The 16,483-nt window shown below is 52.4% G+C and overlaps 1 protein-coding gene across 2 annotated transcripts; it reads left to right on the forward strand.

Annotated features, from left to right (window-relative positions):
• The first annotated feature begins 5,057 nt into the window (after positions 1–5,057).
• LOC128274372 (troponin C) lies at positions 5,058–12,260 on the forward strand. 2 transcript variants are annotated; one of them, XM_053012551.1, is made up of 4 exons: positions 5,058–5,254; positions 9,348–9,661; positions 11,293–11,402; positions 11,461–12,260. In XM_053012551.1, the coding sequence occupies exons 1-4, from the start codon at positions 5,252–5,254 to the stop codon at positions 11,487–11,489; spliced, it is 456 nt and encodes a 151-aa protein (XP_052868511.1). In that variant the 5' UTR covers positions 5,058–5,251; the 3' UTR covers positions 11,490–12,260. The 2 variants fall into 2 exon arrangements, with proteins under 2 accessions (XP_052868511.1, XP_052868510.1); XM_053012550.1 differs by lacking the exon at positions 5,058–5,254 and adding an exon at positions 7,327–7,530.
• The last annotated feature ends 4,223 nt before the right edge of the window (positions 12,261–16,483 follow it).

Raw genomic sequence — 16,483 nt, forward strand, 5'->3', positions numbered from 1 at the left:
ATGTGGTGAACATTTGACCAAAATTGTTTTCCATAAAAAAATGGTATTAACCTTTCAAAAGAAAGTTTAATCAGTTCGAAAAACATTAAGCCGTCTTTGTTTTATAACTAAATGAAAAAGTACACGCTTGTTTGACCACCCTGTAGAATTGCCGTTTGTCGGCGAGGTACAGAATAGCGGGGACAGCAACCATGTCGACATTTAGCCAAGACACCGTGAGAAATCGGCTTGGTGGACTAAAATGTCATCCATTTGCCTAGGCAATCCACGTTGTGTGCAACTTTAATACAATCAGCACTCTTTGTTGCAAGTTCGATAACGCCCAAATGTAGGCAATGGGTATTGCACATTTAGCAACTTCAAACTTTTGGAACCTAAATACGGTTTACAAAAGATGACAGTAATGGCAGAGAAATGGCAATAATTTTGCCCCCTGCAGAAACATTTCATTTAGAGCTCGTAGATCCGTGAAACACGCACAACAAGTAAACGGAAACGGCAAAACGTAACCGATTTGTCCACATCCTCCCATCCGCGATTCGCGCGAATGGCGGAATCCATCTTTCCCACGCACCCCGCCACTGTCGGCCCCGGCGCACCAGAATGAGTTATAAAGTGAGGCGAGTGGATTCACCGTTTGTTTTGTTTATTTTTAGTCCACACACATCAGCCCCCCCCGGGCACGGAATCCCGCGTTGCCGGAAGGTTCGTCTGGAGTGGCGGTGGTTGTGGGTGCTCAGATTAAATTTGTGTATTCCGTTGCCACTGTGAACCAAACAGAACGCAAGGCGGAAGAAAACGAAGCCAGATTGGAATTTCCGTTTCGTTTTTTGCGTTCGGGAAAACGCACGACGCCGGGGCCGTGGTTTTATTTTCCTCGCGCAGAGTGTTTCAATGTCAGAGTCCAACGGGGGGAGGTGGTTCCCGTGGATCGAAGCGTTCTCCCGTCTGGCTGCCTTCCGGACGCCGGTTGAACCGGCCCGGCTTGCCGGTGAAGGGGTAGAACATCCACCGGGAGACGAATTTAGACGCACATTCCAAGTGTCCAGGAACGGGTGCTCCGTTGACGCCATCTTTCCAAAGTGTAACCGTTGATTGACGGCGCACTTGCGGTGCGGTCATTGCCTCCGGAGACTGTTATCCAGTCCACTTTTATCACTTGCCCCATCAATTGGCAAACATTGACGTGCACCCTTCTCCAGGTTCAAGTTGTTCGGTGGACGAGTCCAGCCGGACGATAACAAGTATTTGAAGCGAATTTTAATTAATTTCTCCACAAAAACAATCACTCCGACGGCTCCTTGGCCCCGGTTGGAAGCCACGCATGGTTGGATTAACGAATGCCATGTTTCGTCCGTGGGACGCGGCCAACAACATCCATTCATCCTCCCCGGTGTAAGTATCCTCGGTTGGCAATTTGATCCGTCAAGGTAATGCTCGGCACAAGAGATGCAACCATCACAAGCGTGTGGCATGTTTGAGTTGATGTGGGTCATTGCTTTAGCCGCACACAGTTCGGATCGTGTCGCAAGTGAGACCATCGGCCCAGTAAGATACTCATCCGCAGCAAACAGCTGCAAATGCTCCGAAAATGCAACCCACCGCAGGCTACACGGAATATCCATTGATTGTTTTTCTTGCTTCGGATGGGTCACTTGACAGGTTTCTTCCTCCCTCTTGCCCTTGCCCGTGAGGAGCATCCCCAAACTGCGGCCGGAAACCGCACTCGAGAGGCAGAGATAGTAGTTCGAAACATCGCAAAGCCATGCGTGGCTCACCATCGGGGCACGGTCGGACAAACACAGTTGGAGGGTGGCCACAACGAGCTATAACAAATTACCACATGACACGGGATTCCGTGCCGTTCCGTTTCGAACACCGAACAGCGCCAACAGCACGTCATCACGGCCGATGATGAACCACTAGAATAGATTTACATGTAAAATAGGGGCAAACCAATAGGTCCCCTTGAAAAACAAAAACACACAACGCAACGTATCCTGTGCCGGACAATTTAGCATCCGCCTTCACGCGGTTCCGATCGTTAGCGAGGCACCGTCGCTTTTTTTGTAACGAAAAGCTGTCAATCAACGCACCGGAGCACCGGAGTCGATCTGGGAGACAGTTGACGGCCGTGGTCCGCTTCAGAATGGTGATGGAAAAGTCAACCAGCAAAGCAAAAGGTTCGGGGGCCGAAAACAGCTCGAAGCGGACCCAAGCGGCAGATATGGCGCCTAGTTCACAGCGCAATCGGAAACCTCAGCGTTTGTCGCTGGGTTTTTGAGTAACGGTTTGCCATTACGGCTAATTGAGACACATCAGCGTATGGTTGTGGGCAGTGTTGAAACATTCATTAACACATTTCCACCAGAAGGTGGATATGGTTATTGAAAAAAAACAGTAATAAGTTGAACCATCTAGGGTAAGTGATCAATCCAGGGCAATGCGGCGATTAATATAACGGAACGGAATACTCTAACACCAAGTGGTAAAGACTTAAAATGGGATGGAATTCCAGTCCTCGGTGATCCAGTATATCAGTAGATCCAGTAAAACGGGTCATTATGTCCGCTGAGAAATGATCGCGCAGCAATTCTGAGTTCCAGGTCAAGTCGTCGTCTCAAACATCGAGCACGAGCCGAAATAGTAAAGTTGCGTAAAGAGTATCAGCGTGGCAATATGGGTAGTCTAGTTATTAAATGCGAATACGGTTTGATTCGAACGATTTACGATGCTCAAGTGATCGTAGCTCAAGTAGAAGGCAATCCTTGTGAACTTGCGTTGTGAGGCCTTAAAGTGATCAATCCAACATTTATACTGCGGATGTAACACAACCCAAGCATACTCTTGAATCGGCCGAATAAGAGAATTGTACACACCGATGGATTGCGCATCACAGGTAAATGATGCTCAGAAGGAAGCCGAAGAGTCAGATCATTAATAAACAGCAGAAATAAAAGCGGACCCGAATCGCTTCCTTGGGGAACGCCGGAGGACACAGAGGACAGGGTCAGAATAACACTTGCTTTGTCAACTGCTTTGTCGAAGACTGAACACACCTCAGCTTTTGTCTGCTATCCCTTGGACTAAATTACCCGTAAGAACATCTTGGCGGACCTTGACAGCTGGTCCAAAACCCTCACGCGTACTGAATAGGCCCATAGTTCGGTCAAAGCTGTCTGAACCGAAGCGCTAAGGTACCGGAAACGTACTAACGACACGTCCTCCCCGTAACGAGGTCATTCACGGGCGCGTGTGGATTGCATTTGGAGTGCCACGTGGTGTTCGGGTTGTCGCGTAAACTTTAGAAACCCCATCAAAATGGGTTACTATCCCACTCGAACCGTTCCTCGAACAACGCTTCTGCTCGAGACACGAGGCGATTATGAGAGTGGCTCATCCGGAAGTTCCAAACGAAGTGAATTCAATTGACGCTGCTTCACTGGGCCCCACGTGAGGCAGCGAACATGTTGAGTGGCAAAAAACGAACAAATGACCCACCCATCGACTCGGCGTTTTCAATCAATCAAGCCGGTTCCGAAGTGATCGAGTTTATTACCCGTTTGATGGCGCGATAAGATGCTGCGACTCGGAAAAGCGACTTCCAGACTGCGCGCTCTATCCAGATGATAAATGGATAAGCGAGAAGCATCGAAACAGAGCACAGTCTCAATCTCGTGCACTACATGTTCAATCTCTCCAATAGTCGCACCGCGATAATCAATCAATTTGTGACAACGCAAGAACGCGGAAAGAGCCTCCTACAAAAGGCATGCGAATCACTACCACCAGACAGTTTGGAATGCTTGCCGAATTTAGGGGTCATTGCTGTCCACATCGCGCGAAGGCAGCAACAATAAATTAGCTCTGTTTATCCACCATTTATGCAGGAGGTCCGCAGGCAGGCCCCCATCCGCAAAGTCTGGCTGACCTCGCCAAACGCGCGGATTGGCACAAGAGATGCGAGCCGCGTGTTTACAACACCTGGCCAACCGCCGCCGGGTGTTTTAAGCTGCTTAGGTCAGATTCCTTCGCCCCAACACAGTCCATTACACGACAGTCCGGGCCAGAAAGGGGGGCGATTTTTCTAAAACCGCATAAAATTCATAAAGTTGTGTCAAATAAAATAATCCAACTGTGACCGTTGTTGTATCGTAATTTTCCCTGTCCCCTTGGGGACCGGTCCTGGAAGGGGTGGTCCTGTCCCGATCCGATCCGATGCGTCTGCTTTCCACGTTTCGGTGCCAAGTTGCGCGTGCGGGTTATCGATCCCATGCCGAACGGACTCATCCAGTGCCCCGGCGCTCGTATTTATAGTGGATTATCGTGCGCCACGAACACCGACTGCCGAATGAGTCCGTTCGCGGGTGGGGAGTCCTCGGCCAGCCATCCCTGGTCTTTGCCCCCCTTTTGCTGCGTTTCGCGTGCGTGCAAAGGAATGCCCGTCGGTCGCTCTATGCTCTTAACCTGTTAACCTCCTCGGGGTTCTGCTCCGCGCGATGGAAAAGCACCCAGACTGATACCGAACAGCTCACGGGGGTGTGTGTGTGCCGTCGATGTTCCATGTTCCCGAGAGCGAGATGGATCACCGGCCGCGCAAAGGTGATTTCCACGATCGCGCCATTCCGTTTCGTCCACCGTCGGTCGTCGTCGTCGTCGTCGTTGCATCGTCGTCATGGGCCGCATTTTCGGCCGCTCTCGCGCGGATGGAAAAATATACACGTTTGCTAGAGCTACTTATAGCGATTTTGCTGCTCATTGCTGTGTCGAAGGCGTCATCGCCACCTTCTCTCGCTCGCCTCGGTTCGGCCACTGTGGCCACTGCTGCGGTCCCGTCATGGTCCTCCATGCGATGTTCCCAATGTTGCTGCTGCTTGCCGTGTGCGAACGAGATGGCTAGCGGGCGGGCGGGCGGTCGGACTGCTCACGCACCGCACCGTAGTCCGTAGTCCACCCCCAAGCAGCCGCTGCGGCGCTCCGGCAGCAAATATTGTGTGGAGGAGTTTTTAAATATAAATGATGTTGAATGATATTTTTCGCCTTTAGTTGCCTATTGAACCGCCTTCGGTTAATTAACTCCTCGGGTGTCTCGGCCGGAGTGCTCGCCGTGTCTGTGTGCTTCACAGTCTGTTGTGCTTCAGTGCCGTCGGTAGTCGTCCACAGAGCGAGAAGGACCGAGAGCCAGGCTCCAGAGTGGTCCCGATCCGAGTTTGAACTTCCTAGCGCAACACCTGCAAATCCCGTGGCCAAAATGGTAATAATCGTTGGATTACGGCGCACCAGGCGTCTCCACCAGCCGGGCGGAAGTGACCAGTGCCAACTGTGTGTTTGTGCGCGCGTGTGTGTGTGTGTACCGAAGTGGGTGTTCACGGGGCGCTCCATTGGCTTCATTATGTGCTGTAAAGAGTGCGCTCAATCAAACCAGGGCCGTGGGCCGTATAATAATGATTGCGAATTAAAATTCTTTCTACTCGGAGCACTCGGAGGTCCTCTGCCAAGGTGGCATCCGAGCGTTAAAGGGTTCGGGCACGGAACAGGTTCTGGTTCCACGGCCGGTGCCCGGTACGGTACATATTAATTAGCGAAACGACGTATCAATCACGGTGGCCGGGCACCCGATGGCCCCGATGGCAAGCGAACTTTCTTCCGAGGCGATGAACTATGAAAAGTGCACGTAATTGACGAACGGGACGTTTTTACAGTGACCGCGGGTGCACGTGACCGTGTGCGGTTTGTCCGCCACCACACACGGCCGTCCGTCCATCGGGATTTTATTAATAAATCTCAACTCATACCACGGTTATTAATCATCAGCTATGCCGGGCCGTCGCAGGGGCCGTCGCAGGGGCCCCCGGTTTGAGTGATGGGACGCAGCAAATGATTCATTAACGGCCGAGAAACACCGGCGAGTGTTGTTTGCTTGCCGCCTCCCGTTTCCGGTGTGTGTGTTGCTTATCGCCACCGATCACGGGCGGATGAGGCCGACGGATCTGTTTTCCGTCGGTGGTTCGATCGAAGCGCACGCAACACGCAAAGGCGGCAACACGCTTTTTATCAAGTCCGCTTGATCCGCCTGGAAGCAGATCGATCAAAGGGGTAGAAAGTGATGATGTACATTCGGGGAAGTAATTGGGCCGGCTTGGGAGGCGAAGGTACCAGTACCGAACCCAACACCGAAATAAACAATTATTAATGAGCGGCGGGATGCAAGTGTAAAAAGCTTCAAACCCCCTTTCCGGAAGCGGCCAGTTTATCGATCGAACGCTCCAGCGTTCCAGTGGGAACCCCTTCTTTTTATGCCGACCCCCCACAAAATTGTGGATCTCCGGCGCAGGAACCCCAAGCAGGAAATGGCGTTACGCTGGCGGGGTCGTTCGCATAAATTGCCGACCGCCGCCGAAATTATCTCTCCAACACACCAATTTCGTAATGGATTTACATGTTTTTTTTTGCCCACCACTCGCGAGTAGTAATAATTCATCGCAAAAGTATTCCGGTGCCCCGGGCCAGGCGGTCCTCGCACAGCGCGCTACTGCGTTAATTAATGAGTCGATATTTTTAATTCATCTTCGCAGGTTTTATTTAGACCATCACACTGCCGTCCCCGGACCACGGACTCCTCGTTCTCGTCGCTTAGGGAACAAGCGGCCTCCGTGGGGTTTCGGAGAAATTTCGGGTTTTCGGCCCGGATGAAATATCTCAGCCCATCCATTCAGCTGTCTGTCCATCCATCCATCCTTCCAATCGGCCAAACACCTTTCCCCGCGTGCGTAACATGCGTAAGCTCAGCCGACGCGGCCGACAAAATATGACTCCCGTCGGTCCGGTCGGTGTTTGGAAAATGTGCTAATGGTGGCCAGTGCACACACCGTGCCACTCCGGTGCTCAAGGTGTAAATAAATAAAATTAACTGCAACTGCCTGTGGTACCCACCCTGTGGCATCGACAGGGGGTCAGGTCGGCCATACTTCCCGAGAGCAGCTCCGCGTCCCGGAAAAGTCACGATCGCTTAGAAAAATCGTATCGTTGGCATTGTGTTGGGTTCGTTCGTTTGATCAAAACCAATACAATTTCGATGCAGGCCGGTGCGAGAAAGAGACCGTGGATCGCCCTCGGGATGAGGAAGAGTAGAGAGACAGCACTCGGGTGCAGAAATTGCATCCCGATGATGGGCCATCCCACCGCCACCGTCGTGCTGGTATTCGGCCATCTGGTGGTGGAAATGATTTTATAATTCGATTTGGCTTGGCTTGACCATCTTGGCTCAATATCGCGCGGATCCGGGGGACCGAACCGAAATTGCATTGGTCGAACATTTCACGGCCAAGTCGGGCCGCGCCAGGCCGTGGCCGTCAGTCGGAGGCTAAACGCCACAACAAAAGGGCCAACCAACAGTAAGGGCTCCCAGTGCTTAGCGAGTGGTCGCAAACTCGAGAGTTCGATTGCAGTCTCCAGTCGGACAGGACGCCAAGGGTTTTGCGAGAGAACCTACTACCTAGAGCCAGCGGGATCAGGATGTCGGACTATTTTGTGAGTGATGCGGCCAGAAAAAGCACCAAGTTGCGCCCAGTCAAACCTAATTAGTGACCGTGTCCGGGCTCGTGAAGGCAAACCCGAAACGGGTCTCCGGGTTTGGGGTCGAATCTGTCGACACCTTCACTTTCGGTCCAGTGGTTCAAACCGGTCCGCTGTGGCCCCTAATTAAGTGTTGGTGACGAAAGTGTTACCCGTCGCAGAAGGGCCGCTGGGCCGGTGATAGCTTCCGGTGGACCAACCGATCTAGGCGATCCTTCGGTGCGGTGAAATGAGCTGTAAATTAATGGCCGTTGACAAATGGTCGTGGCCTCCGTCCTGGTCGGATGGACAGGGGATGGACGATATTTTCGGACGTTCGCACTGCACTGCCGATTATCTATTATTTTTGCACATCGAAGAACGGAAAAAAACGCAATAGAAATGCGTTGACGTCCAGCGCTCCCGACCCCCATCGGTGTTTATTTGGCCAATTTCTGGTGGCCTTCCGCCCCGTACCCGCCAGGAGCTATCTTCCGGGTGGCATGCTTTCAATCGCCCGAAACAATGTTTGGCCAGACAACATCGACGGCCCGCTCCGACCGCGAGTGGTGGCATTGTTTATTGTGACATCGGTAATCGGCGTATCTAAACGGGGAGAACCCGTGACAGCTGCCACTCGTGAGGGGGCCCAGTGGCAGAAAGGAACCACAAACCACGAAATAAATGATGCGGCTGGTCAGAGCAGAGCAAATTTCGCGGTCATCGCGGCCCGCGATTGGGAAACGGCCTGGCGGCCAAAGTGAATCGAGGTGTCAATCAAAAATCCGAACCACCCGAATCGTGAACCGTGAACCGAAGGAGACCGCGAGATGAAAAGCCAACCGACACAACCGTCATCAAAATCGGACCCAGCTCCTTGGCAGCCGCGTAGCAAGTCGGCGGTGGCCGATCGGTGGCGAGATATTTTTAAGATCATCCGGCCGTGCGATGAAAAGGCAGCCAACTGTGAGAAGGGGGGTTCGAGATGGGGTGCGGGGGGAGGCCCATAAAAACCGAAACTGGCCACGATCGTGTCACCGCGTGATGATCATGAATCAATCGTTAATAATTACATCAGGCCCTTGGGCTGCCGGGCGGGCGAGCGGGTGGTCGGTTGCCAGGGTGGTCGGGTTGTTGGCCGGTGGCCAGCAGCGGTGTGGGCCGCGCAGGGAACGAGAGAATGATTAATGCAATATTCGGCCGTCTCGTCGTCGTCGGGAGTGGCCTCAGCAAAAATTCCTCTCCATTAATATTTATAAGCAAAATCGAAGGGCCACACCGCGCAACAGCGGGTTCGGGTGCGGGACGGGACGGGAGACAAAAATGGCCCCGAAGCGGCACTTACAGAAGCGAATGGAATGCCATTTAACCGCTGCCCGCGAACGGGAGGCGCAATTCGGGGCCACCAGGCAAAAAGGAAGGAAATAAATGCCCTGCCCTTGCTCCACCGCCGCCAAGGGTTTCGATTTCACAGTCCATTTCGGCAGACGAATGTTTCCTGTCCGCGCAGGAGGCACCACCACCACCACCATCGCTAACGAACCGTTCGAAACGTGCCATTTGAAGTGCACCACTCGCTCTCCGGCGGTCTTGGGGCGGTTGATGGACACCTGTTTAGACGTACGGACGTATTGCTACGGACGCCCGAGGGCCCGGAAATGGCACACAAAAGCGGGAGCGCGTACGATACATCTCACTTATTTTGTGGGGGGGGGCCCGAAGGCCCATTGTCCAGTTACAAAGTAATTCCGAGTGGTTCGGCCTATAGTTGACGGTTCCCTTTCGCTTCGCAGGATGACGAGGAGCAGAGAATGCTGATCATGCGCAAGGCGTTCCAGATGTTCGACACGCAAAAGACGGGCTTCGTCGAGACGATCAAGATCTCGACCATCCTGAACACGCTCGGCCAGCTGTTCGACGAGGGCGAGCTGCAGGACCTGATCGACGGCGAGGACCCGGAGAACACGGGCAGGGTCAACTTCGATGGGTTCGCTAACATCGCGTCCAACTTCCTGCAGGAGGAAGAGGACGCCGAGGCGATGCAGCAGGAGCTGAAGGAAGCCTTCCGATTGTACGATCGCGAAGGCAACGGCTACATCACGACCAGGTACGTTCGCGGGGCGGGGGGCGTCAAAGGACGCGTCCTAAATTTACTATCGGCTCGGTTGGTCGCTTGGCCGCGGCTTCGTGGCCAAACAGGCGGCCCTGCGCCCTGATTTATGGCTGTGAGGCGGGATTAGGATAGTGTCATTATTTTTATTTATTTTCCACCGATCCTTTCACCGGTGGTGGCCCTTCCCTTAGAAGGGGACGAAGGCCACAGTTACGTTGCCCGTGGTCGGCGTCTTTTCCGGAAAGGCGAACCGAAAGTATCCGGAAGCGAATCGAGAACACAAGTCCCAAGCAAACCATATTTCTGTGCTTCATTCGGACGGAAAGATAAAGGATGCCGCTGGGACTTTAGGTGTGTAACGCCAAACCGCAGAACCGGTAAAAAATGGTGGTAACGGGTCACGCGTGAAAAAAGTTGCCACGACCCATTGCCATTCACCAACTCGACCAAGCGCCCAGAGGACAGTGCGGTACCAGTGCGGGGAACCGGGCAAGAACTTTTGAACCGCAGCCAACATCGAGAGGCACAAATGGCGCAAGCTAATTTTGGAGGCAAACGGTGACACCGCGCAGATGTTGGCCACTGAGCGGTTTGTTTCCCTGCGCTCTCTCTCTCTGTTTACACCTCATCCCGCGGCACTCTTCCCGCGTGTCACGCGGGCTGGCCGCGCTGGGCGTAGGCAGATCACTCCGCACCAGTCACCTTTCCGCCGTGTTGTGCAAGATTTAGAACCCTTGCCCTTACGTGTCCAGCACACGTGGGGCGCGTCCATCCTTGCACCGGAACGAACCGGAAACTGTGCGGAGATACGGGGAGCCAGCGGGTGCGTCGTAAATAAATGGTCGCGCGCCGCGCAGGAAGTTAATTTTGCATTCCTGACAAAACATTTCCAAACGGCGGTGGTTCTCAGCTCGAGAAAATCGAGCTACAAATTCCAACCTACGCTCCGCCCCGATGAATAATCCCCACCCCGGGCCACGAAAATCCACTTAATCCGGGCGCGCGCGCGCGTCACCTGGCGTTGAGTTGAGCTCTTCCGTGTGGTGCAATAAACGTTTGGTCGTGTCACGAGCGAGTCAAGACCAAAACACGCCCTCGGCACGAAACCAACCAGGCGTCTCCATGTCGTCGTCGTCGTCGTCGTCGTCGGTTGAAGCGGTCCACTCCACGGATGGATTTTTATTATTACGTTTTTCGAGATCCCCTCATTTTGCGCCAACTGGGCGCTGGAGATTGGCTTATGATCCTCGTCGGTCGGATGCACAGCGAAGACCGTAAGCGGAGACCTATGCTCGAGGTCGCGCGATGCCACCGGATGCCATCCTCATGATGGTCCTTGAGTCGGAAACGTAGCGTGTCGAGAGCGCAGCGCTCGCCCCGTGTGGGCTTGGAAATCGCGTCGCGGCTAAATTATAAATACGCGCGCGCGGCGCACGATGGAGTGGACAATTTATGTGTGCCGTCGAGATGAAACGCTCTCGGCCCGCGTTATGCTTCGGCCAACCGCACTGCTCCCCACAGTGCACGGATGCACGGATTGATTATTTACGAGTGTGTCCCCGTCCCGGGGTCCTGGAGTGGTGCTCGCTGTTGCTCAAGCATTTTCTCTTCCCTTTTCTCGACAGCACGCTGAAGGAAATTCTCGCTGCCCTCGACGATAAGCTGTCGAACGAGGACCTGGACGGCATCATTACGGAGATCGACACAGACGGTTCCGGAACGGTGGACTTTGACGGTAAGCCAGTCGCGACGATCGTCCTAAAACGCGCTAATACTTATCGAAACCGTTGCAGAGTTCATGGAAATGATGACGGGTGAATAAACCGACAATTCCGACCGGGTGCCTAATCTATCGCCTTCCGGGAAACCAGATGCCACGTGTTCGTCAGTCATGCTGCTGCTGCTGCTGCTGCTGCTACTGGAGTTTCTTAGTTTCGACCCAACCACATTGATGCACATTTTGTTTTTCACAACAACCTCACCACACAACAAAACGCAACGGAGCCAGCAGCATTACGTTTGCGGTGCGACGTTTCCTCTTCGCTTCGGCGCCAACGACGCTTTCGTGCCACACACACACACACACACACACACGGTCGTAAACATTTTGTTTCCATCCTCAACCGTGTTCCGGGGACAGCACCGTTTTTTCGACCGATTCGGCGTTCGGTTCTGCCGAACAGCAATTTGAATTTTCATTTCGCTGCCGCTTGTGAAAAAATGGAAATTATCGCCTCGCCGATAAGCGGCGAGTGCTGGGGGCGGGCGGGCCATTGTCCAATGGGGCCGCTTAATCCTCGTTTTGTTGGCCGCTCTGCCGCTTTTTTCTGATCATTCTTTTCTCATTGTTTTTCTGGCCACTCTGAGCGCATTCGCTGGTCCAGCTTCTCCATTCTCCTTTTTATTCCGTTCGCTCCAGCTTGCGCGCGTGTGTGCGTGTGTTTGTGTTGCCCCTAATCCCTTTGGTGGCGCCACACCGTTTCCTTTCCGTAAGGTTTGTCTTTGGCGTAGCTCCGGTTTTCCTTTCTTCTCGTAGAAGTAATAAGATTTGTACGATTTAATTTTAATATGAATAAAGTGACGATATTTTCCAGCTGTTTTGTGTCCGAGCGCTATCGCACTCCCCCGCGGTGTTGTGCCCTCGAACTGGATCGAAACTCGACGAGTTATCGCCCGTCTCGGGCATTCCTTTTCGCGCCCCCCAGGGCCGGGCGCTGGAGACACGATAAAAGCGTTACTGATGGAAATGATTAATGATGGCAAAGAATGAACTTACGGAGCGCGCACTGCATGCAGATGGGGAAAGAAGTACGTAAACGTAATTATGGCCACCTTAGAGGGCAATTAACTTGGCGGGTCGACGCCGCGCCGAACAACGCCGTTCGCTGCCGAGCGCCCGAACGGCGTTGTTGGAATGGTTAATTATTTTAAACTGACATCATTTAGCCCCAGGAGCAGCTGGTACGATGTAAAATATGAGTGCACAAGGAAGCAAGTTTTTGCAACGATTAAATTATGTTAAAAGATGTAATTTTCACTTCAATTTTCATTCAAACGCAGCGTCGCGTCTTGTGCGACGATGGCGCCTAACAGTATGCAATCCGGGTCGCTTACGATCCTAAATATAGGTCGATCGCCTGAGCGCCACATTTTCGCTCGCAATAAAACGTGTGCCCGCAGTAAAATTAATGAGCTACACAAAACGCAGCCTCTCCGACGAACGGGCGTCAGGATGAGGATATTTTTTTTAATTCCTTGGTGAAAAAGTGACACACTCATCCATAATTTAGACCCAGCAGCGTTCCAGTTCAGTTCCTTATTCCACCATTTGCCACACGAGCGGCCGTCGCCGTCACCGAATGTAACCGACGAGCGTGTGTGCGGTGGTGTGCGGAACACATTTTCAGCTTAATTAATAATTTATAAGCCCGCAATTAATCATACTTATCCCTCAACAAACGACGTCGTTTGAATCTCCGGCCCGGAACCGCCGCCGAGCCGAGGCCGAAAAATCAATTTCTTTCATCCGGGATCCTTAGCAAAAGGGGCCCGGTTGCTGCTGCTGCTGCTGATGAGGGGCTGCCACAAAATGTACACATTATCTCGGTGTCGCCTTTCTCTCGGGCCGAATGGGCCCAACGCAAACGGAACGCCGGCAGGTGGAAAAATAAAACCAACGTGCCTAGTGTGCCGGATTGTTGGCCATCGTCTCCTGACCCGGCGGCCCTGTTTAACGGCAGATCATAAAATCGAAAGAAACGAGAGGGCGCCTCCGGGCGCCGGAGTGTAGTACGTGCATTCCCGGGTCACAATGAGCCGCACCTTGCCTTGATAGTGCATTCCACGAGATAAAGCTCGAAGCTCGTTTCCCACCAGTGGCTCACTGTGCCGGCCGGGGGCGGTTTTATCTTAAAGTCTATAAAATGTGAGGCGGTGAGACGGCGAGGCGCCACCGGCAACAGGGCACAGGACTCTTTAATCCCTCAGGTTGTTTGGAGTTGATAAAGTTTCGGCACCGCAATACGCCACGCGCAAAGGTGCGAAGCCTACGGCGGTGGAATGTGGCTCCGTAATAAAGACGGAACGAGCGAAGGAAAATCGAGCAAACGGCGCGAGCATAAGACTGATTCACTTTGTTACCTTTTTTTTTTTTGCGGGAGCTCGAAAATCTTGGCGTTGAGCAAGGACAGATTGGAACTTTGGATTGGAACGGACAAAGGCCTATAAGTTTTTGCTATTAAGCAAACCTAATAACGGACTGTTGGAAAGTTTTTGCGTGAGTGTCTTTTGAAATTCATTTGCGTCACTGTTGACATGCATTCGACAAACTTCTCACTCATGATCTGTTTCAGTTCGGCAACTGTTTCATCCAAAGTTTTACTACACTGCAACATATTACTTTGACGATTCTTTCGCAACTTTACCGTCGTCTGCCTCTACAATGCCTGTCGTCAGAAATATCTTTCCTTCGAGCGGGGGGCGACACAAAGTAAAGTGAAACAAATCTAGTGCCCCTCCAGGGCTCATGTGCTTCGTATTTATTGGAGTTTCTTAGTTCCGCGAAACTCGATAAGTGGTACATATTTTTTGGAAGCACAGCTACGTCATCGTGCAAATAAAGTTTCCGATGCTAGCAGCGACTTTGCCGACCGTTCCTATCGCATATGGCCCCACAGCGTAAGAAAATGAGCGCTTCATGGCCAGTCCTTAATTATGCTACTCAATTGAACACGGTACAGGAGGCGCACATCGGTGACAGAAAACGAGAACAATGGTGTCAGAGCGACACGCATCCACGTTATGTAAGGTTGTCTTAATATTGGCCACCTGCCAAGGCGACCACCACGCAGACCGTACACAACGGTGAAGCGTATGAAACTCTGTGTTTTGTTACACAAGACGGTGTCGGTCTAGGCGGCCTCAGGATTAAAGCAGAAGATCAAGAGCCGGCACCATTGCTTACGTCAACCGTTATCTCTAGGTATCGGGCAGGGCCACTCAAGTTGAGGGTTTCCGTTCGTCCTATGCGGCATTCGTGGCTTGTGGCGCTGGGTCGCTGAACCGTTGGGTGACCAAAGAAATCCCACAAGGATTCGAGTAGCGAGCAGCACCGAGTTCGATGCCCACGGTCCGATCCGGCACTGACCATGAATAGATTTTTAATAAATGTTGAAAAAAGGCGAAGCATTGCAAAAATAAACATCGCCGACGGGACACTTAACGACAGGCAGATGGCAGTGCCTTCGAGGAAAATAAAAAGCTTTTCAATGATAAAAATGTCGATACCAAAGTGACGCAATTACGTTTCCAATACCCACGGTGCCCCAATCTACGCCAAGAAATGGGATTCATTCATAACTTTACTTCGGCCACACACTAATCCGCCCAAATCATTAGCAGCACCCGCTTTGCTTCTCTTTCTTTCTCATGGCTTCTTCGGCTACAGTACGTGAGTGCATCTCTTTTTGCTCCTTTGTATTTCTCTCGTGTTATCCTTTCGCTATCAGCCTTAGTTCATTTTCCTTCGACTTTCCTTCCTCGTTTTATAACTAACCTGGTTTTTTCTATAACTAATTATTATAATAATCGTTTTACCAGCGAATAAAAACCTTTTGCTTTACTCGTTGCTTACCCAAAACTACCCTTAGACGAGCATTGAGGATCAAGCGACGCTGCAAACGGTGTGCTCTTTTCCCTTGGCCTAAGAAGGATAAAGCCAAAGCATTCCAATTCGCCATTACCTATCGCATGTTAGCGTTATCCTCTATTGCTCGATTGATAAATGAATTTGTAGCGCTTTGTCGGTCCGATAACCCCCGAGTGAACCAATCACGCACGCCTCATTCATCCAGGTCGGGGTTTGCCAGCAAAAGGGGAATCGAGTTTTTGTTCCGAGAGCGAATGAATGCTCATGGTTAAAGGACGCAGCAGCAGCAGCATGGGAATTCGTTCATTCTCTCCGCCATCTCGGTGGAAAATTCGCTCGATTAACGTGTGCTCTCCGTGTGTTCAAAAGCGAAGCGAAGAGAACGTTTTATGCTGCATGCGACGCGGTGGACTGCAGGATGAAAATATTGGCCCCCCCTTTTGGGGGGCGGTTGAAGCGGATACAAATCTCCGTGGCTGTGGCTCCTCTCTTACTCGAGTGCTCTCTCTCTCTAGGGCAGATCGTACCGTTGCCAGAGGGCGAAGCGAAAATCCGTTTTCCCGTTTTCGGCAGTCGAACGGAACATCTATCTCGGAGTGCACGTGTGCCACTGCGGCGGCCGACGCGGAAGTGTTAAAACCCCGACGCTTTGCCCACCTTGCATCCGACGACGGCGCTTTTGCTCTGCCTGCCAACCGTGTATAGTGTCCTGGCAGGCCCCGTGCATCGAGCTGAATTTCACCCCCTTCGCGCTTGCTGCTGCTGCTGCTGAGCTAACGGAACACACCGTGATTGTGGAACGCCCTAACACGGGACGCAGTGCCAACAACAAGCAGCGTAGCGTCGAAGCCGAAGGAAGCTCCAGGCCAGGAAAATAGGGCAAACCAGGGCCCCGCGAGCATCAACTACCCAGGTGCCCGAGCTAGGCCCGAGCAGCAGCACACCCCGTGTGTTCGTGAGTGAGTGCGCTTCAACTGGTGAGCGAAACTGGTGAGGTCGGTGAGAGTGACCGAAAGGTGCGGTGCCGTGAGAAGGAACGAGATAGCGCCACAGAGTCATCCCCGCGCGGTGTGCGTTTGACTAATTGAGCCGGATATTGTTGCACAAAAGGATTAAAGTCCCGTTTGGTCCCGCGGGCGTAGCTCGCTCGTGGACGTCGCAGAACAACA

Source organism: Anopheles cruzii, chromosome 3 (assembly GCF_943734635.1).
Source record: "Anopheles cruzii chromosome 3, idAnoCruzAS_RS32_06, whole genome shotgun sequence".
Classification (NCBI taxonomy): domain Eukaryota; kingdom Metazoa; phylum Arthropoda; class Insecta; order Diptera; family Culicidae; genus Anopheles; species Anopheles cruzii.

Coding starts and splice junctions, on each gene's coding strand:
- LOC128274372 (XM_053012550.1), top strand. Junction 9,662..11,292: donor AACGGCTACATCACGACCAG/GTACGTTCGCGG, acceptor TTTTCTCGACAG/CACGCTGAAGGAAATTCTCG. Junction 11,403..11,460: donor CGGAACGGTGGACTTTGACG/GTAAGCCAGTCG, acceptor AAACCGTTGCAG/AGTTCATGGAAATGATGACG.